The sequence below is a fragment of the Geotrypetes seraphini genome, chromosome 15, assembly GCF_902459505.1.
Source record: "Geotrypetes seraphini chromosome 15, aGeoSer1.1, whole genome shotgun sequence".
NCBI lineage: Eukaryota > Metazoa > Chordata > Amphibia > Gymnophiona > Dermophiidae > Geotrypetes > Geotrypetes seraphini.
In genome coordinates, this window is record NC_047098.1 from 67,814,657 (window position 1) to 67,836,901 (window position 22,245).

At 43.5% G+C, this 22,245-nt stretch overlaps 2 protein-coding genes across 2 annotated transcripts in view; one reads left to right on the forward strand and one right to left on the reverse strand.

Moving 5' to 3' along the window:
* Positions 1-7,751: 7,751 nt before the first annotated feature.
* DNAJC30 (DnaJ heat shock protein family (Hsp40) member C30) lies at positions 7,752-9,030 on the reverse strand. Its single transcript, XM_033922513.1, has one exon. It carries the CDS (start codon positions 8,991-8,993, stop codon positions 8,331-8,333), a length of 663 nt encoding a protein of 220 aa, XP_033778404.1. The 5' UTR covers positions 8,994-9,030; the 3' UTR covers positions 7,752-8,330.
* A 92-nt stretch (positions 9,031-9,122) lies between these two features.
* The window catches only part of BUD23 (BUD23 rRNA methyltransferase and ribosome maturation factor), a 34,764-nt gene continuing 21,641 nt past the window's right edge, over positions 9,123-22,245 (forward strand). The window contains exons 1-3 of the mRNA XM_033922511.1: positions 9,123-9,226; positions 20,044-20,081; positions 20,252-20,347. Coding sequence (XP_033778402.1) covers positions 9,179-9,226; positions 20,044-20,081; positions 20,252-20,347 — 182 coding nt within the window. The 5' untranslated portion in view covers positions 9,123-9,178. The remainder of the gene's footprint in view (positions 9,227-20,043; positions 20,082-20,251; positions 20,348-22,245) is intronic.

Sequence of the window (22,245 nt, forward strand, 5' to 3'; positions counted from 1 at the left end):
TGTCTCCACAAGGCTATTTTTGTACACTTGGTATATCTTACTCATGTGTGAAATTTCAGCTTGATTAGACAATATTTAGAGGTCACCCCAGCATGCAGTCTTTGCTTCTGTGTGCATAATTAAGTTGTATGGTGTCATCTAGTTTGCGATATGAACCCAAAAACTGGCTCCTTGGGAAGTCAGTCTGTCAGCTGGCAACTGCTGGACTGCCACACGGACTGGATGTTCAACTGATCAATTTTCATCACTATGATGAAGGAAAACCTTCACAAGAAAGCTGTAAGTTGGCATGTAAGTCAGTAATGGCAATATAGGATTGAGCCAAGATCCCGACACAACACGGACTGTTGTGTTAGAAAGCTGAAGAAACTACACAAAGCATATTTGTCTGTAAAGGAAACACAGAACTCATCAATGAGGTGACAGAATGAAGAAATCTTTAAAAGTGAATGTACAATTGCTTGATATTTCAAAAAAAGATGTGACAACTTGAAAATGAAGAGACTTCTTCCAGAAGTAAAGGCAGCAGATAAAATTATGTCCTTACCTGATAATTTTCTTTTCTTTAGTCACAGCAGATGAATCCAGAGACTAGTGGGATTATGTCCATCAACCAGCAGGGGGAGATAGAGAGCACTGAATTGTCCTCAGGTATATCTTAGAAGCACATCCTCCTGGCCAATCAGTATTGGTATTCTCAAAGCAGTTGAAATAAATCATATAAAATAAATCACATCAACCGCATTAAACATATGAGACATAGGATACCTATGGAACTTCTTCCATCACATGCACTACCTGAAGCATTGATACCTCAAAATCGAGACTGCAACTTTAGGCTAAAGGCAAGCCCAAACCACTCCTGAAAGCGACAAACCCTGCACCAGGGTGGGGCTCTGGATTCATTTGCTGTGACTAAAGGAAAGAAAATGATAAGGTAAGGACATACCTTCCTTGTCATCAACAGCAGATGAATCCAGAGACTAGTGGGATGTACAAAAGCAGTCCAAACGTAGGGAGGGAAAAACAAGTGAACTGAAACCCTGCCCTGCAGCACATGGCTATGGAGATACGACACCCAGAGACTACGTATCCTATGACCATACAGAGGGCAACCCCTCTAGCCCATGTGAGCAGGAGCAATCCGTGCCTAAGAGCACCATACCGCATAAAACCCCAGCTAGTGTCCCTCCACGAATAGTATGAGTGCAAGGTAGCCTGCTAATGCTATCTCCAGGCTTCAAATAACCTCCTGTGGAATGCAACCAACATATCTAGCAACGGTTCTTGACTGATGGCAAAATACATGAGCCTCGTCGTCAACCAGACCTACTTCCCTTGGCAGGTTCTAGGGTAGCCAGCCTGGACTCATTACAAATGAAGGTTCCCCATCTGACTGAAGCCCTCTCAAATACCAAGTCCCTAGGACACAGGCGGGCACACTGTTGACCCCAGTCAAGAATAATGCCAGAGGAGAGGCAAGGCACCCCCTTGTAACACTACTCTGTACCCGGGCCACAAAATGACAAGTGCCTGTCCCAGTGTCCCAAGGAGAAACTAACAGCCTCAGACACTGAGGTAGTTTATTCAACCACCAGTCCATTCCTCCACATGAATAAACCCAGAGCAATAGTGAGAGCTATCAACAAGCCCGCAAACAGCCTAGCCATAGCTTAACTGCCATCCGGCTGGGACCAAACAAGGTACACCAGGCTGCAAGTGAAATGGCTCCCCATCCAAGGCCAACCCACTGCCCATGTGGCAGCAACTAGAGTAGGCCGGTTAGTGGTGGCAAAGTCACTACTGGAAGCTGCAGCCAAGCCTGGCTGAAATCCACTGCAGAATCCAGGAACTGTGAGAACCCATCCTTAACCTGCTGGAGATATACTGATTGGCCAGGAGGATGTGCATCCGAAGTCAATTCAGTGCTCTCTATCTCCCCCACTAGTCTCTGGATTCATCTGCTGATGATGACAAGGAATGTGTTTTCTTGCTGTAAGTGAAGCTGACCTTCAAACAACGGCAAAAGAATGTAGAAAGAGGCAGTGTGAGGAAAAGAAAATCATGACAAACGCGAGATATGAGGAAAAGCAAACACCCATATAACAACTGAATTTTATTGAAGAAATACCCCACAGCGTTTTCAAGGAACTTTGGAATAGGGCAAGCCAAACTACTGTTAATGATGCAGCATAATGAGGGATAAGCCTCGTTAAAAAATACAATACTTTGACAAAAGATGAAGGAACAACAATTTGTTCTTCGGTTAGTGGCCAGCCGCCAAAAGAAGTTTCAGTTTCCTTCTGCATCAAAGGCCGCTCATATGGCATAAACCACTGATTATTTGTCTAAGTGCACAAGAATTACAATATACTGTTAAGTTTAGCGGTAGTTTTAAAAAACACAGCAAGGTGAGGTGACCCCTAAACTTTGTTTTAAATCAAATTGTGTGTTTTCATTTTTATATAAATTAGGCTTGTGGACAAACGAAATGTGTTAATTTTTTTTGGACCAGCCTACTGTATGGCCCATCTAGTCTGCCCAAATAGGTGTCCAGTAGTTGTATCTTGCAAGTTCCACTTCATAATTAAACACTAGGATCATAAACAGGGCCTTGCCAACCTTATATGATGCAATATTGGAACATAATATGATAACGTTAAGAATGTCTTTGCATCTGGAGTGCAGGATTGGCCTAGTACCTCCTCAGCACCTTGAGGCTGTAAGCTTGATTCCCACTGCAGCTCCTTGTGACTCTGGGCAAGTCACTTTACACTTCATAGTAACAGAGTAGATGATGACAGAATGGTCCATCGTCTGCCCAACCTTACCTACTCTTTGAATTAGATTCAATTTAATTTTTTTTTTTTTCTTAGCTATTTCTGGGCAAGAATCCAAAGCTCTGCCAAGTACTGTGCTTAGGTTCCATCTACTGAAGTCTCCGTCAAAGCTCACTCCAGCCCATCTAAACCATCACAGCCCTCCCCAACGCATCAACCAAACGGCCATATACAGACACAGACCATGCAAGTCTGCCCAGTACTGGCCTTAGTTCTTCAATATTTACTATTATTTTCTGATTCTAGATTCTCTGTGTTCATCCCATGCTTTTTTTAACTCTGTCACCATTTTCCTCTCCACCACCTCCCTTGGGAACAAATTCCAGGCATCCACCACCCTCTTTGTAAAAAAGAATTTCCTTACATTGCTCTTGTCAACCATCCCTCAAACTCAGATTATGCCCTCTGGTTTTACCATTTTCCTTTCTCTGGAAAATATTTTGTTCTATGTTAATACCTTTTAAGTATTTGAACATCTGAATCATATCTCCCCCTGTCCCTCCTTTCTTCTAGGGAATACATATTCAGGGCTTCCAGTTTCTCCTCATACGTCTTTTGGCGCAAACCTCCTATCATTTTCATCGCCCTCCTCTGGACCACTTCAAGCCTTTTTGTGTCATTTGCCAGATAGTCTCCAAAACTGAACACAATACTCCAAATGGGGCCTCACCAATGACCTGAACAGGGGCATCAACACCTTCTTTCTTCTACTGGTTACGCCTCTTTTAATAGAAACATAGAAACATAGAAAGATGACGGCAGATAAGGGCCATAGCCCATCAAGTCTGCCCACACTATTTACCCACCCTCTTAAATCTACTGACCCCCTAAAGAATAATTGTAATTATACTGTCACTCTGCTGACCCGCTCATTCAGTCCTAGTGACCCTGTCCCTTGGCATAACCTCGTAGGGATCCCACATAGGTATCCCATTTGTTCTTGAAGTCTGAGATGCTGCGTGCCTCGACCACCTGCACTGGAAGCTCGTTCCAATGCTCAATCACTCTCTCCGTGAAGAAGTATTTCCTGGTGTCTCCACGAAACTTCCCTCCCCTGAGCTTGAGCGGATGTCCTCTTGTGGTCGAGGGTCCCCTGAGAAGAAAGATCTCATCTTCCACCTCTACCCGTCCCGTGATGTACTTAAATGTCTCAATCATGTCTCCCCTCTCCCTACGCTCCTCGAGAGTGTAGAGCTGCAATTTGCTCAGTCTTTCTTCGTACGGGAGACCCTTTAGCCCCGAGACCATCCTGGTGGCCATCCGCTGAACCGATTCGACTCTGAGCACATCCTTACGGTAATGTGGCCTCCAGAATTGAACACAGTATTCCAGATGTGGTCTCACCATGGCTCTGTACAGTGGCATCATGACTTCAGGTTTCCTGTTGACGAAGCTTCTCTTGATACAGCCTATCATTTGCCGTGCTTTAGATGAAGCCTTCTCCACTTGAGTGGCTGCTTTCATGTCAGCACTGATGATTACTCCTAAGTCTCGTTCTGCCGTAGTCCTTGCTAAAGTTTCTCCATTCAGGGTGTAAGTTCTGCAAGGATTTCCGTTGCCGAGATGCATGACCTTACATTTCTTGGCGTTGAAGCCCAGCTGCCAGATCAAGGACCAACTTTCTAAAGTACGCAGGTCTTGCTCCATAGCATCCTGAAGATTATAGCCGTTTACTACATTGCATAGTTTGGCGTCATCAGCGAATAAGGTTACCTTGCCTTGGAGCCCTTGAGTCAGATCCCTAATGAATATGTTGAAGAGGAGTGGGCCCAGGACCGAACCCTGTGGTACTCCGCTGGTCACCTCTGACATTTTAGAAAGGGTACCGTTGACCACCACCCTCTGAAGTCTGCCACTAAGCCAATCTTTAACCCATGCAGTTAGAGTCTCTCCTAATCCCATAGAATTCATCTTGTTCAGCAGCCTGCGGTGTGGGACGCTGTCAAACGCTTTGCTGAAGTCCAGGTACACGACGTCCAAGGACTCTCCTGAGTCTAGTCTTCTTGTTACCCAGTCAAAGAAGCTTATTAGATTGGACTGGCATGACCTACCCTTGGTGAATCCATGTTGGCTGGGATCCCGGAGATTTCCCTCGTTCAGGATCGTATCTAATTTATACTTAATTAGTGTTTCCATGAGTTTGCACACTATTGAGGTGAGGCTTACCGGTCTATAGTTTGCAGCCTCAGCCTTGCAACCCTTTTTATGTAGAGGAACGACATTGGCTGTTTTCCAGTCCAACGGAACTTTCCCCGTACTTAGTGAGAGATTGAAGAGCACCGCCAACGGTTCTGCCAGGACATCTCTCAATTCTCTGAGCACTCTTGGGTGTAAATTGTCCGGTCCCATGGCCTTGTTTACCTTTAGCCTTGCCAGTTCATTGTAGACGTCCCCAGGAGTGAACTCAACGTTCTGAAACGGGTCATCCACGTCTTGTATTATCTTCAACTGTGGTCCGTGTCCCGGAATCCTTCTGGCAGCAGCCACTGCCTTGTCACACTGTTTTTTCGCCTTTAGATTTTCGGATACTATCGTCCCAATTTAGATTTTCGGATACTCATCCGTGCACATCAGCCTCTCACCTCCTAGCATATACAGTTCCTTCCAATTAATTATCCCCAAGTGCATTACTCTGCATTGAATTTTAGTTGCCAGATATTAGACAATTCCTTTAACTTTTGTAGATCCTTTTTCATATTTTCCACTCCCTTCTCAGTGTCTACTCTGTTACAAATCTTGGTATCATCCAAAAAAAGGCAAACCTTTCCTTCTAACCCTTCAGCAATGTCAGCCACAAACATATGGAACAGGATCGGCCCCAGCACCAAACCCTGAGGGACTCCACTACTCACCTTTCCTTCCTCCGAATGACTTCCATTAACCACCACCCTCTGGCATCTGTCTTGACAACCAGTTTCTAATCCAATCCAGTTCACCACTTTGAGTCCTAACTCCAGCCCTACAAGTTTGTTCAAGAGCCTCCTATGAGGAACCGTATCAAAGGCTTTGCTGAAATCTAAGTAAATTACATCTAACAAATGTCCTTAATCCAGTTCTCTGGTCACCCAATCAAAAAATTCAATCAGGTTCGTTTGGCACGATTTATCTTTTGTAAAGCCATGTTGCCTCGGATCCTGTAACCCATTAAATTTTAGGAAGTTCACTATCCTTTCTTTCAGCAACACTTTCATTATTTTTCCAACAACCGAAGTGAGGCTTGCCGGCACGTAGTTTCCCGTTTCATCTCTGTGACCACTTTTGTGAATTAGGACCACAGACGCTCTTCTTCTTTGCCCCAAGTACCTTCTAAAATACGTAAACTGCTTTTACTGTGTGTGGTTACAAAGTTCCATCCCCCACTACAGACCAGCATAATTTATTTGCTAATACCAACTTTGATTATATCCCTTCCCAAAACACCACCCTGCACCTGCAATCATAACATATGCTTACGATATGTATAATATGTGCATAATTTTGGAGCACAGAACATAGAAGCCTTCCTGGCCCTGCTTCCCATTGAATCCCACTCCAGCCTTGAGCCTGATCTGGCTTTGCCAGTTTTGGGATCCAGAGTATAGCAGTCCTATCCAGCCTTGGTCTTTCTCGCCAACCTCTTTCAAATTCTCTTTACCTTCCTTATCAGCCTTTGCATTTTTGCGCATATTTATGCTGTTTCCTATTAATCTTGCTTTGCATCATCTCCCCATGTCCTGAAGTATGTTCTTTTAGCTCTAATAATTTCCTTTACTTTTTAACCATGTTGGTGAAACACTGGATAGATCTGGTCAGGATTCCAGGCTAACAAACTTATAACCTTTACAGCTGCTTCTTTTAGCTGTTTGACCACATTCCTCATTTATTGTAGTCTCCATGTTACATTACTTTAGGGATTTCTATTCTGCCATTACAAATGGTTTGTCCGGAGATTAGAAGTATTTAGGGAGTAGTTTGTACATTTCTTTGAGTTGTTAAGGATTACATCTGAGTTGTCATGCTATTAGAAGTTCACATGCTGCCCTAGCCTTGTGAGTTCTTTTCCTGTCCCATGCCTGCAAGCTGTCCTCATCTGCACAAGCCTCAAACACTTTAAAATCATAAGTGTTTGAGGCTTGTGCAGTTAAGGCAGAGCTTTACAGAAATGGGGCAGGGACAGAGACAAAACTCGTAGGGATGGGGAAAAAATGTGTCCTTGTCATTCTCTATTTCAAATCAAATGTAATCATTCACTGCTACCGTATGGCCCCAACACAATTACTTCCCACATTCCACTAAAGATTAGATCTAAACTATCTCCCCTTCTTGTTCCTTAACCAGTCATTTATTCTATGACCTGTACCTCACTAGCATGCTTTGCTGATACATTTATCTAGTAAATTACAATTACAGGACAGGAGCTAATCAAAATCATTCTGCCCTATTTGGTAGCTTATCTAATTTCTGCTAACATTTCAATATGTCAGTTCTGATCAAGCAGACAGTAGTACACCTATCACTATTCTTTATCCCTATTGGAGGATGAGGGCGGCACATTTTTCCCTTAGGAATTCAGTTTCCCTGTCCGATTCCTTTATGCTCTGCCTTAACTGCACAAGTGTCTGAGGCTGTGCAGATGAGAACAGAGCTGAAAGGAATGGGGCAGGACAGGAAAAGAACTTACCAAATGTGTCCCTGTGTCTTTCTCTAATCCCTAGCTATATGACTTCAAGGTGTATTTTGTTTCCTGTGGAATTTTAATATATAAAGGAGCAATTCAGGCATCCACTTTTACACAGGCTGTGAGCCTTTTTTTCTATATTAAACTACCTGTTTAGCAATTCACATTCCCTTTCCATCTCTAGTAGGTAAAACAACATACAACTACATGGAAATAAAATTGGAACAAGCTATTAATGAAATAGCTTCACTGTGTGGTGGATATTTCAGCTTTAATGTTGGACAACTCTAAAATATGACCACCTCCCCTAACAAAACAAACCAGGACACGTTTATTGCACATGGATGGTACTGCTTCTCAACTGCAGCACAAAGGGAAAAGAGAAAGTTCTGGACTATTCAGATCAAGGGAGAATCCCTGGTTGTAGAAGGCACTCTGAGAATATGAAAAAGTTAGTTTGCTCCTAGTTGCAGCCCCTGCCTTTACTAAGGAGAAAATGGTGAGTGAGCCAGGAACACTTTTTGAACCCTTCCATGTACTGGCTTACACTTAGAAACATGATGGTAGATAAAAGCCCCAAATGGCCCATCTAGTCTGCCCATTATCTCTATCATTGGGGTGAAGAGCAAGATGAGCCCTCCATGGGCTTCCCAATGCAGCCATTCGTTTATAACATGTATAAATGGAACATCCCACGCTAGAAACAGGAGGAGTCTTAGCAATCAGAGTGGCAAGACCGTTTATAATGTGCGCTCAACAATGAAGTCCTGGCAGCAGCTGCACATGATGAGAGAGCGCGAGCGCTGGGCGGGAAGAAGTCGGCGCGCGAGAGGCTACGCGCTCGAGCCCAGCTTGACGAGCAAGCAGGTGGCGGCGAGGAGCAGCAGCGCCGCCGACACCTCGGTCAGGTGGAGCCGCTCCCACTTCTCCAGCCGCTGCGACTTCAGCTTCCGCAGCTCGTCCCGCCGGCGCTTCATCGAGCGCTCCCGCTCCAGCTGCTCGCCGTAGTGCGCCCGGTAGAAGTCGTCGAAGTTGAACAGGGCCTTGGCGGGGTCGCGGCGGAGCGAGGCGGCGGTGCGCGTCCGTCGGGGCTCGGGCTCGGCCTCGCGCGAGGGCTTGACGGCCCTGCGCACGTCCTCCGGGCTCAGGAGGCCGCGGTCGTACCTCTTCCTCAGCGCCACGCTGCCCAGCACCAGGTAGGCCTCGCTGATGCGGCTGAAGCGCTCGGCCGCGCGCTCGTCGCCCGCGTTGCGGTCCGGGTGGCAGGCGAACGACTGCTGGTAGTAGGCGCTCTTGATCTGGGCTTGGGTGGCGCTGCCCGACACCCCCAGGATCTCGTAGTAGGCGCGGGGGGTGCTGGCGTTGGCGTAGGCCCTGGCGCCGCCGCCGCTCTCGCCCTTGCGGGCTCCGTCTGCGAACAGCTGCGAGGCCGAGAGCGGCCCACAGTTGAGCAACGAAAGCGGACTCGCCGCCAACCGCCTCCCCACCTCCACCATTTTCCCGGCCGGCTAACCTTGACTTCCTGGCAACGAAAACTGCGCAAGCGTGATAGGCGGCCATCGGGAGGAGCTGCACCAATGAGAGTAGCAACCTGTACCTGCAAGGGTTAAAGAACGGGCGTGATGACGTTTAAGCATGCGCGGTGGAGGGCTGACCCGGAAGCCGTGGCAATGCTTGGAGCATGGCGGGCAGCGTGAAGCGTCCAGAGCACCGTGGGCCCCCGGAGCTGGTGAGTACCTGGCAATATACCAAAGAATAAAACCGATTGGACTTTTGTTTTAGGAAATGATCCAAAGCTTTTTAAATTCTGATAAGTTAATTTCACCATATGCTCTGGCTGGCAATGAATTCCAGAATTTAATTACGTGAAGAAATATTTTCTCCTGTTAGTAGCTTCATTGCATGCCCCGAGTCCTAGTATTATTGGAAAGAATAAACAAGTGATTCACATCTACCCCTTCCACTCCACTCAGTATGCATCTTCTCTGAATGTAGTCCTTAGCTCTGGACCAAATATCTCCTGGCAGCTTGAGGGTTGTCTTTTATATGTGTAGTACTGTGGATGTTGCTGGCACTTAAAGAAAGAAATGTAGTAAGTTTGTACAATTGTCAGAAGTGAGAGCTATTCTGGGCATCTGTTCAACTTCATGGGCTTAAGCTCTGGGCAGGGCCTAGTAGGCATGGGCCCGCCACCGGAACCACCCTCTGTATTCTGCTGCTGCTGCTATTCTTAACCAGCGGCAGCAAACTTTTAAATCAAGTGTCCAACCCGTGACCCAGCTTCTGCTCCTTTGCGAGTCCCAACATGGCCTTCTCCCTTCCTTTCTTCTGTGCCTCCATCTGGCGCGTGCTTTGTTTCTGGCCGACTCCCTTGCTGCCTGTTCAAAGCCGCAGGCGTCGGAAGCGTTCCCTCTGATGTCACGACGTCAGAGAGTAGGCTTCCAACGCAGCCGCAGATCGCAAGAGGAGCCGATGTCTACGGCTTTGAACAGGCAGCAAGGAAGCCGGCCACAACGAAGCACGCACCGGAGGGAGGTGCAGAAGAAATTTTGCAGCACAGGGGAGGGGGGTAAAAACCCAAAATGTCTGAGAAATCTCCTCATCTCGTGAGATCCTTCTCTCCTGCAACACTCTAAATGGCAGTATTTTTATTCCAAACTGCTCCCCCCTCCCCAACTAACTATCCATGAAAACATGTAGACCAAAGCCTCAGTTACCCCAAATCTCCGTCAACTGAACATAACACATACTTTCCAGACAACATAAGAAACTCTAAGTCGAGGGTATAAAGGAATGCCTGGTGCTCAGATGCTTCTCTGTTTGATGGTTATATTATACTGTGCATGTACAGGCATGGAGTTTAAAAGTGTGCAAGTGCAGCTAAGGGTTTTATTATTATTGTTATTAAGATTAATTTAAGAAATTTTGTTTTTTGTGTTTTTTAATGTCATATCTATAAAATTTCCTTATAGACAATATTCCTTTTGAAAATTCTGTTTGAGTTTGGCAATAGTTTTCCTTGGTTAGGGCCGTCTACAACTGTCATCAGAATGTCAGAAAACTCCTAACTCTAGAAAAAGCTACATATAAATGGGCATGGCTGAATACTTGTTCTTGTAGGTAAATGCCCACTTTTTCTAAAAGTTTGCCCCTGAGCTTTATTTATTGTCATGGCGAATGCTAATGTGACTGGAAATTGTTGCCTTTGTAATGTAAAGGGCAAATCAGTGGATATTGGAGCCAAATCAATATGTTGAATAAAAACTAATTCTCCTTCTGCTGAACCGGTTATTACTTGAGCAATGATGAGGTTGTTCTTTAAGTCATTAATGTTTGCACAATTAATTGCACAATCCTCTTTTAGTATTTAGATTTCTAAGCAGCATAATGATTGCTCCTTTTTTAAGGTTGGGTTTATGTTTTGGCATTCCTGTTGGAGTTAGTTCATTGAGGAACTCTATGGGATAGTTTGTGTGTCTGCTTGAGTTCAGTCATCAATTGAGGTGGAGCTGAGATATGTTACAGTTTGTCCTTCCAAAATGTTGAGTACCTCTTCATTTATGGTGTTTTGGGCAAAGTATAGATTTTTTTTTGTTAATTTTGGAATATCTGCAATAGTAATTTTTTCTCCAAAAAAGTTTTTGATGATATTTTCTGTGGTTAAAATTTGGGAAGGGATTTCAATGATGTCATCAGGTAAACCGTCAATGTGTGGTGTATCACCATTACCAACTTTAAGCTAAATGCTGAAATCAGTGTTGACTTAGCGAATATTGTTTGTAAGGTGAGGACTTTAAATTTTGGCTGCAGGTTGTGTTATTCTTTATACATGCCTCTACAATTTTTGTCCGGTCAGCATGAGGCACCACGGGAAGTGTTTGATGGAAATCTCCACCAAGTAAGAAAACTTTTCCTCCAAAGGGTTTGTTGTTATCCATTATTTCTTGCAGTAGTTTGTCAAGAGCTATAGAGGGGGCCATAATACATTCATCCCAAATGATTAGTTTAGTGGATCATAAATTGTCAGCATCAGTAGAATTTAGACACACATTTGATATTAAGTTCTCAAGTATAGGCACGGGTAATTTGAATTGGGAGTGGTATGTTCTCCCACCCTGAAGAAGATTTGCTGCTATACCTGTGGAGGCTACAGGGAGTGCAATGGGCTATCCAAGAAGAAACAACAGTGGGAGAGGTTGTTATTTTGGGTTGCTGACAATATTTCTTGTAAAGCTGTTTTTGATCTATGTTTAAGGTTGTCATCATTTGTTCAGCTGTTGTTTTTCAAAGTTTTGGTCATAGGAATTTGTTAGTAGGTAGTGTGTATGGTAATCCAAAATCTTCACACTTTTTTCCATGTAGTAGTAAAACGTTGGAAAAGTCTTTGAATGCTATGTTACGACATAGAGTGCATTCATTATTGTGAGTGATATGTGTGTGAACTAAATCTTCAATAAGGTATTCTTCATATTTTAGGAAAAGGTCATTCATATTTGTAGGGAGGCAAATATGCAGATGTATGCAAATAGTTCCCTTAGTTGTTTAGGCATGCTGTATTGGACAGCATCTTCCAGAGTGCTGTCCCATACTTTATCATCGTTAATGAGGCCTCTTTGTTTGGTGACCTCATGGAAAATGGGGTAGATACAGTCAAACCTCGGTTTAGGAGTGCCGCAGTTTACGAGTGTTTTGCAAGATGAGCAAAACATTTGCAAAATCTGCACCTTGGAAACCGAACTTTACTCGATTTGCGAGTCCCCGACATCCCCCCCTCCTCGATCCAGCATCCCCACCCCACTCGCGTCGCCCCCTCCCCCACCGTGATCCGGCATCCCCCACTCACCCACCCAAACACAATCTCTTACCCCGATCTGGCACCAGCACCAATGCACAGGACATGCTGGTGCCCAGAGATCCTCCCTCTTGCTTGGGCTGGGCCTTGAGCATCTGCGCATGCTCAAGGCCTTCTAGTTCTCGCTCTCTCCGAGATGGGGTAAGAGATTGTGTTTGGGTGAGTGAGTGGGGGATGCTGGATCGTGGCCGGGGGGGGATGCCGGATCGCGGGGATGTGTGGAGCAGCACCGGTGGCCTCGGGGGAGGGGAACGAATCAAACGAGCTTCCCTTCCTATGGGGAAACTCGCTTTGATATACGAGTAAATTGGTTTATGAGCATGCTTCTGTAACGAATTATGCTCATAAACCAAGGTTCCACTGTATTTCTATTTACAGTTCTTAGATGTTCAAAGGATTGTGCACCAGAAACATTGAGCAATAGGAGGCGCAGAGAGTAGCGTACTGGATCGGTTAGTAAGTTCACAGAATACATGCATCCAATAACTTTTTCAGCACCCTATTGATGTAATTTCCAAGTACAATGGTCAGAATCAAACACATAGTGTAAAGAAATGTCTGGGTATAATATACTCCTTGCTTCTTTGTGGTCTTGATTTAGTTTGAACCAAGCTGTCAAATGAATATTGCGTTGTGAAGCTATCTGTGCTGCTGTGGAAATGTTATTTGGGTTGAAAAATAGTTTGTTCGTTAAGACAGATTTACCGCTAATCTGTGTATGGTATGTGATAATGCATTTCAAATCCATTCAAACACCATGCTGCTTCTGGAGTGCTCACATATCTTGAATTCATAAAAGTTTTAATTTCATCATGATTTAAACTACTGTGTTCTTCAATTACAACATTTGCACAATCATGACCTTTGTATACATATTTAAAAAGGTATTTGATGCTTTTCACAGAAGCACAGTCTTCAACATTAATGTGGCAATTGTACTTGAAGGCTAGATGTCTTGCCGTTGAAATTTGGCCTGCGTTTCGTCTTCTGTATTTGGGATAACCATTAATATTTGCAATAGTTTGTTGTTGAAATGGCTTTGGGTAATCCTTAATGCATTTGCCATTTGTCATGCACGGAGAATTTAGATTGTGTACTCCACATGGTCCATGAATCATATGTTTTGTTACAATTGCATATAAGCGAGGAGTGGTGGTTATATTTGGAATTTCTGCAGATACAATTTTGTCTATCACTTCTTCTGTTTTTGGTTTACTATAATTTTTGAGAATTAGTAGTATGTGAGCATGTGGTAAACCCGTTAGTCCAAAAAAGCACAGTTACTTACCGTAACAGGTGTTATCCAGGGACAGCAGGCATATATTCTCACATGTGGGTGACGTCATCTACGGAGCCCCGATGCGGACAGCATTTCAAGCAAACTTGATTGAAGATTCAAGTTTGCTGGCTGCACCACGCATGTGTGCCTCCTGCTCCACCAGAGGGCGCATCCCCTCCTCGTGGTCTCCAGTTCGATTTTTTCCGCTATGCTAAGAAGACACGTTTTTCTTAGCGCTGCCCTAGTGCCTTCTTTGCACCGCGATTTAACCTTTTCTTTTTTTTCTTTTCTCTTCGCAAAAGTCGCTGTGCATAACAAAAATTATTTTCTTCCTGCTCATCGTGCTTTTTGCGCCTTTTTCTCGCGATCCGGGGGCTCCCGGATCGCCGCGACCGCGAGGCCTGATTGGCCGGGGCCGCCTGGATGTCCCGGCCCATTACGGGCTTTAAAAAGTGCACCGGGTGCGAGCGTCTTCTATCTCTCACAGACCCGCATCGCTGGTGCATCCTTTGCCTGGGCGCCGACCATCCAACGGAATATCATGCCTGCTTGTCCTGGGATAATATGTTTTTTTCAGATATCGTTGATCAGAACTTTTAGTTTTATGTGAAATACTCTTGCAACTAAATCTGGGCGTGTATCAGCAGTTTGACCATGTGGGTTATGAACAATCTCTTCCCATTTGGGGTTGCATGTGATTGTAATGAAAAGATCAGGCTTGCCATATTTTCTGACAATTGCTATTGCATCTTGATAATTTTGTAGCATGTTTCTGGGGCTACCTGTAAATGAGGAAGGCAAAATATAAGTTTTTCCAGGAATTTGGCCTGCTTCATTAATTAAATAGTACATTAATCCTGAGTATTTTTCTACTCTTAATTTTGGCTGATTTGGGCGCGTGTAATTTAGTCTGTTGGCTTGAATTTTGACATATGCATCTACGATATATTGTTGTGTAAGCCAGCCAGCATGTAAGAAGGGATTAAAGACATCTCTGATGGAAAGACGGTACCCATAATATTGCATTTGTGTTACCCTAACTCTAGGATTTCTTGAATGATTTGTTAAGCCTACTAAGGCTTGTGGTCTGTGTTGCAAAGGTATGTCAATTCCTCAGCTTTGATCCCCATATGGGAAGAGCAATGGGTAAACCATGGGTTCCAGATTGGGATCAAGGACACTGAAGCCTCTAGTCTCTCGCTATGGGGAGGGGAGGTAGGGGTGTTTGTTTGGGGAGGATGTGTGGTGTGTGCATGACTGTGATTGGTTTGTGGTGACTGGTGTGGGTGATGTATCTTGTGTAGGGGATTCTTTGGGATAGGTACTACGTTTCTATGACAAAAAATTTCTGGGATCAGGTAGGGGAACTGGGCTGTTCTAGTAGTTGCTGTGTTTTGAAAGCGCGGATGGGAGATATCTGCCGCTCATTGTTTCTGATCTCCTGGATTGGGGAGCTGGTTTTGCTCCGTAGCCCCACCTGTTTATTGATTATTCTACTAGTTTTTGTCTTATGTGCTCAGGGGGGTGGGGGGCAGCTGGCTCCTCATTCTTTTGGTTTTGGTTTCTTATGGCATTTTTGTTGTTCTTTAGTTTTTCGAATGTATACCATGTAACCTTTATGCCAGTACTGTGCTCTCTGCTGGTGCGGCTGCTTGTCCTGTATTGTTTTTGCACTCTTCCCAGCCGCTTACATTTGTTTGCATCTGTATTTCCGGGTTGCATTTGTATTTCCTGTATGCCCTTTGTTGCTTTGGTTGACCTCAATAAACATGATATATAAAAAAAAAAAGGATCAAGGACACTAATTTTTTTGTGTTATCCTTTGTGTTATAGATTGTCTGCACTTGGTTTGCAGTGTATAAGGAGATCTCGTTCAAGTGGTGGTTCTCCGTCATTATTTTGAAAAATAAATGCAACTTCATTATGTGTTGGTGCGTTATAGCACCTTTGGTCATTTTTACGATCTTGCACTATTGTCATAGTTACCTCCTTAGTAACATTGCCTGTTCTGATGGCATCCTCTTCATATTCTTTTACAACCTGTTGCAATATTTTGCAGTCCTCTGCAAATGGATTGTATTGTGCCATAAGTGTGCTTAGTGTTTGCATAAGTTCTGGATTTATTCCTGAGATAGGTGAAATTAGCACTCTTTGTTCTGCAGCTTCAGAGGGATCTAAAATATATAATTGTGCATACTATTTGTTTTGTCCCTGTTGCGGGTGTAGTGTGCCTACTCTGTGACAAATTGATCCATGGATGCGGAAACAGTATGGGCCATGGCCACGAGGTGTTTGCTCCCATGGAGGCAAATGCTAGGGCAATATTTATGGATTGTATATTATTGAAGAAATTTTTGCTGTAGTGATGTTGACCGGTCATGAGTTGCTGGATGAAAGGATTTGTAGTAATTGGGGGAAGATGTACTTTTCCTTTTGAGCAACATTGTGAAAATTTACAATCTGAAGGTCTTTCTGCTTCAAACTGTTTAGCATTACAAAAGTTGCAGATGTGATCTAAATATCCACATGTATGTCTTTTAATGTTGTCGTCATTAATATTTTGCATGTCATTCAGAACTGCCATTGGTTGTATTCTGGTCCTTGACTGTTGGGTATGGATTTTTTTTCTTCTGTGACAGATGCGTTATAATGGGTTGGTATAGGTTGACGTGTTGCTTTGTTTGTGATTGTTGTTTTTCTGGAGTAACAGTTTCTGTTGTAGTTCTTTGGTGGTGTTTAATTATTTTGGCGTTGATTTTTCTTTTGTTCAATAGTTATATTTGCTCGCCTTTGTTTTTCTCTTTTTGCATATTTCTGACACAGTGATTGCTGCTCTTCTGGAGTAAGAGTTGCTATTTTAATTCTGTTTCGTTCTGCGTTTTTTTGATGTTGATTTTCCTTTTCTTGAATAGACATACTTGCTCGTCTTTGCTGTTTTGTTTTGCATGTTTCTGATGCAGTGATTGTTTTTCTTCCATAGTCAGAGTTGCCTTTTTAATTCGTTTTTGTTCTGCATTTTTTTAACGTTCATATTCCTGTTCTTCAACAGATGTATTTGTTCGTCTTTGGTTTTCTCTTTCGGCCTTTTTTCTTTTCAACTCTACCTACTGAGGTGACTGTTCTTCCTGTAGATGTCTTTTAGTAGCCATTGTGTTTTTTAAATTTTGTGTGAATTTTCCTTTGTGTGTTTGTTTAATGTTATGGTTAGATTTGAAGGGGGTTAACGGGGCTCTCGGAGTTCCACCTTTTTGCAGGGAAACACTTTGATCTGGCGGTTCAGCCGCGGGATTATTTAACCTCTCTCGCCCTGTCGTAGACCTACTTGCATGTTCCACTGGTGACACTCCTCCAGTCCGAGTATTACCCCCACTCTCCTATGCTTCAGACAGTTTTTAATCCACGTGAGTATTTCACCCTCGATTCTATGGCTCGCAATTTTCCGAAGTAGTCGTTCATGTGGAACCTTGTCAAATGCCTTCTGAAAATCCAGATATACAATGTCGACCGGGTCGCCCTTGTCTATCTGCCTGTTTACTCCCTCAAAGAAGTGCAGCAAGTTCATCAAACACGATCTGCCTTTGCTAAAACCGTGCTAACTGGTCCTCATCAGCCCATGTCCATCAAGGTGATCAATGATGCAATCCTTTATCAGCACCTCTACCATCTTTCCCAGTACCGAGGTCAGACTCGCTGGTCTGTAGTTTCCCTGATCTCCCCTCAAACCTCTATTGAAGATCGGCATAACATTCGCCACCTTCCAGTCTTCTGGAATCTTTCCCGATTTGATCGACAGATTGGCTATTAGTTAAAGCAGTTCAGCTATGTTCCCTTTCAGTTCCTTGATGACCCTCGGATGGATGCCATCCGGTCCCAGGGATTTATCGATCTTAAGCCTATCAATCTGCCTACACATCTCATCTAGACTGACCGTCAATCCTGTCAGCTTTCCATCTTCGTTTCCAGCATATAGCCTGATGGGTTACGGTATGCTGTGTAAATCTTCAGTAAATACAGACGCAAAAAATGTGTTCAGTTTGTCGGTAATTGTTTTGTCCTCCTTTAACGCTCCTTTTATTCCATGGTCATCCAGCGGTCCCACCACTTCCTTCGCGGCTCGTTTCCCCTTGATATATTGAAAGAAAGGCTTGAAGTTTTTTTGCCTCCTTGACTATTTTTTCTTTGTAGTCTCTTTTGGCCCCTTTTACTGCCCTATGGCACCTGTGTTGATGTTTGTGCTTGTTCCAGTTTTTGTCCGTTTTTTACCTTTTCCATTCCTTAAACGAAGATTTCTTGTCTCTGATCACTTCCATCACCTCTACAGTGAGCCATGCCAGTTCTTTGTTCTTTTTCCTCTTGGATCCCTTGTTGATAGGCGGTATGTATAGATTTTGCTCCTTGGTGACTGTGTCCTTAAAAAGGGACTAAGCTTGCTCTAGCGTTTTTACCGTGCTTATCCTCTTCTTAATCTTCTTCCCTACCATGTATCTTGTCGTGTTGTTCTTGTGGGTGTTGCGAGTGCTGATTTTGTATTTTCGGTCGGTTTCTAGTATTTTTCTAGGGCTGGGGAGATATAAGAACAGCGACTGTGACTTGGCTGGGGTAGCTGGTGAATTGTGGGAACCTTGGCCATTTGCATATGTTCCTTTGAATTTTCCAACAGCGTTCCTTTTTGTTGATACTCCTGTTCAGAGTTCTGTTTGTTTTCTGTTTATAGTTCTGGGTTCTTCTTGGCTATTTGGCAGACTGAGGTAATTAGGGAGGAGTCACATGATATGTACTATTCCAAAGTTTTGTTTCAGTCTCCACCTGCTGGTCATGATGAGATATAACCTGCTTGTAAGATTAACCTATGCCAGTCTGGAGAGGCTAAAAGAAAGTAAATTAACAGGAAGAACCTAATTTCTCCTTTACAAAGCTGTGCTAGTAGTTGCCATGCAGCAAAAGCCACAAAGCCCTTTAACTCCCTGTGGGCTTAATAATCTACTGTGCTAAATCCTACTGAAAGAGCTCTGATTTCACATTGCTTTTTTATTATTATTATGTTGAAGCTCAGTTCTCATTTATTCGTATTCAGTAATGTATTCAGCCAAATCACTTTTTTCATTATTCATATTCGGCCGAGTAGTAAAATATGATATTCGGTCCAGCTGAATTCTTCTTAGTGGAATGGAACATTAAAATGAATATTTGTCAAACGTTTTCCCAGAAGAAATCATCTGTATTTTTGTTCTTTTCTCATGTGGACATATATAGCTCGGTTCTGTGGTGGTAGTGTTTGAAATTTTGCATAAACATTAATATTGTTCTATTTTTTAACTCTTTCTTTTTCAAATATCATTGTGGTCCCAGCAATGAGATTCCTGAGTGTTACAGTCTGGGCAGTGTTCAGCTCACGGCAAGAAGCAGTTTTTAAAAAATGTTGGCTGCCATATGCTGGCCTAGACCAGATATTTAGTAGCAGCCCCCAGAAGGTATCTGGTACCGCCAGTAAGTAAGCAAGTATGTGGTCCTACTATAGTCATGTGGGCACCAACCCTGAATTTCAGTACTGTCCAGCTCCACCTCTGCTCCATTTCCAGACTGGATAGTGCTTCGGTAGTCACACGCGAAATCTGCTTAAGTTCTGTTGAATATTGTGCGAAGAGCTGGCCAGCAGGAGCCCTGAGGCTGCTGCATTTCTGACTTTGGCCCCTACCCTAATAAACGCAGATAATTAGTGGTCTCAAACTCGTGGCCCGGGGGCCACATGCAGCCCGCCAGGTACTATTTTGAGGCCCTCGATATGTTTATCATAATCACAAAAGTAAAATAAAACAGTTTCTTGATCATATGTCTCTAGCTATAAATGAGAATATTATTATTAAGACTTAGCCAAAAGGAGAGATTTATAAACTATAAAGAGTTTTACCTCATGTAAAATTGTCATTTCTTTAATAAGCCATTAACTATTTTTTCTGAGGCCCTCCAAGTACCTACAAATCCAAAATGTGGCCCTGCAAAGGGTTTGAGTTTGAGACCACTGGCATAGAGAAACTGAAATAGCAAGTGCCTAGATGCAATGGGCCAAAAGTGACAAACTTTATCCTAGACTAGCATATCCGTATGCATTATTGAAATGTAGCACAGAATGTGGTGCTTTAGAGGGGTTTTCCTTTTAATAGAATAAAATTGGTCAGACATTCCAGTCTAAAGGAATCAAAGTAACGAAAATGCCAAATAGTATGTTAAATGCACTTAAATTGAATTCTGAGATACACTGTATGAGTATTAATGTGACCTGTTGCTTCTAACCCTACAGTAGAGCCTAGAGTCTGTCTGTTTAGTAGTCGCTGGGCCTCACTGCGGACAGCCTCCAGATCTTCATCTAAAAAAAAAAATTGCTCTTGCTTATGTTGTGCCTTTTTCTCTTTCTTAGTTTTACAATGAAGAGGAAGCCAGGAAATACACACAGAAGTAAGAACTTGTGACTGGTTTCTTTGTGCGTGTGTTTGACGAAGGCAGGGCAGACTCTAGCTGGTGTGAGAGGAGCATATCCAGTGCAATCAATGGCATGCTTATGCTTTGCATCTGTTCCCCATCTTTACAGATTTATGCCATACATTCTCTGCTCTTTCTTATTGCAGCTCACGCATGATTGAGATCCAGACGCAGATGTCGGAGAGAGCTGTGGAACTCTTGTGTCTGCCAGAAAATCGACCCTCTTACCTCTTGGATGTTGGGTATGTGAGGAGATAAGGAGGAGGCTTGGGTTTTCTTGGAGAGTCAGGAAAGGGATGAGGAAGGGAGGGACAGTTAGATGAGTTGGGAGAGGGGAAGAAATCAGGTGTATATTTAACAGTGTAGGGATGTTCTGTATTTTATTGTCTCATAGGGATAGCCATTTTGGACCCCTTTTACAAAGCTGCGGTAACGACACTGCCGCGATATTTACCACAGCAGCATCGCTACTGCAGCTTTGTAAAAGGGGCCCTTTGTGACATATGAGAGACATATGACATGTAATTAGTCCCTTATTTTCTAACCACTGTTACTCTGTCTCCTATCTATATACTCCTTTGCTTACACCTTATGCCAGGGGTCAGCAGTCTTTTTAAAGCAAAGGGGCCCTTTGTGACATATGAGAGACATATGACATGTAATTAGTCCCTTATTTTCTAACCACTGTTACTCTGTCTCCTATCTATATACTCCTTTGCTTACACCTTATGCCAGGGGTCAGCAGTCTTTTTAAAGCAAAGCCATTTTATCCTAAATGTTTAACCTAAGATTTACAAAGAGCCACAATGAGTAGAGAAGGGGGTTTGAAATACAGCTTTTTAATGCAATATGGGTACATATGCATTTAATACAAAAACAAAACTTCAAGTACTTACAGAAAATAAAAAGAAACAATTTCTTTAGCAACTCTCCAGACCGGCATAAGTTAATCTTACAAGCGGGTTATATCTCAACATGACTAGCAGGTGGAGAATGAGACAAAACTTTGGAATAGTACATATCATGTGACTCCTCCCTAGTTTTCTCTCAGTCTCCAGCAGGTGTGGTGAGCTGTACCCATCTCCCTTGGTAGGGCTTTTGGAATTTGTTTAGGGCTTTTTGATTCTATTTTGGTGCCGGATTAAGCTTGGGTGGACCATGTTTGGGGGTCTGTCCAACCTCAGGGGTGTCAAACCCGGCGGGGTCACATGCTGAGTCCCTCTCCCACAACATTTTTTTTGAGGTGCCTCAACTAAGCCTTTCCCCCTAGTTGTTAAGGCATACTGTTTGGAGAGCCAAGTGCAGTCTGTTCTGTGAGGAAAAAAAAAATCCTGAGGTTGTGCCAGTCTGAAGGGTTGCTTTCCCTTTAAACTTAATGTAAATTACTGTATTTTTCTACTAACTGGCACTTTTCTTTAGTTAGGCCGCGTATGGAGCAATGAGCACTTCACAGGGGAAGAAGTGCTCAATTTGCTGCAGATACGAGGCACTCGTGGCCGGCCTGTGTAGACGCTGGGCAGGTCGGAACGGTGGAGGAGCCTCGGCAGTGGCTGCTGGCGGCCAGGGTTTCCCGCCACCAGTGGCTCGCGAGTCGTTAGGGAATAGTGGGGAAGCCTGGTCTTCCCCTGCTGTCCATGGAGGGATTTCCTTAGCCGCTGATGGTGAGGGGAAAAAAGATTCCCTTACCACCATAGAGGCTGGTGATTCCCTCACAGCTGCATATATATAATAGTCAATGCTCGGTTTGCAAGTCACGATTTGCAAAAATGTTTTGCTCGTCTTGCAAAACACTCGCAAACGGTGCACTCGTAAACCGAGGTTTGACTGTATTTTCTTTTTTTTGCTTTAGGATAAAGTAGTAGTATATTAGTTGTGTTGATAAACATTTATAAACAAAGCCCTGCCAGCTGAACATCTTTCTCTAGTTCAGCAGCCAGAACTTTGATTTATAAAATGACAATTGTACAGAATATTGTTTCTTTTTATACTTTAATAAAATAAGTTCAGTATAAAACTATTTGAGGCTTGTGTGGATGGGATGGGGTCCCATGGTGACAAGAGGACATCCGCTAAAACTTAGGGGAGGAAGATTTCATAGGGACACCAGGAAATACTTCTTTACCGAGAGGGTGATTGATAG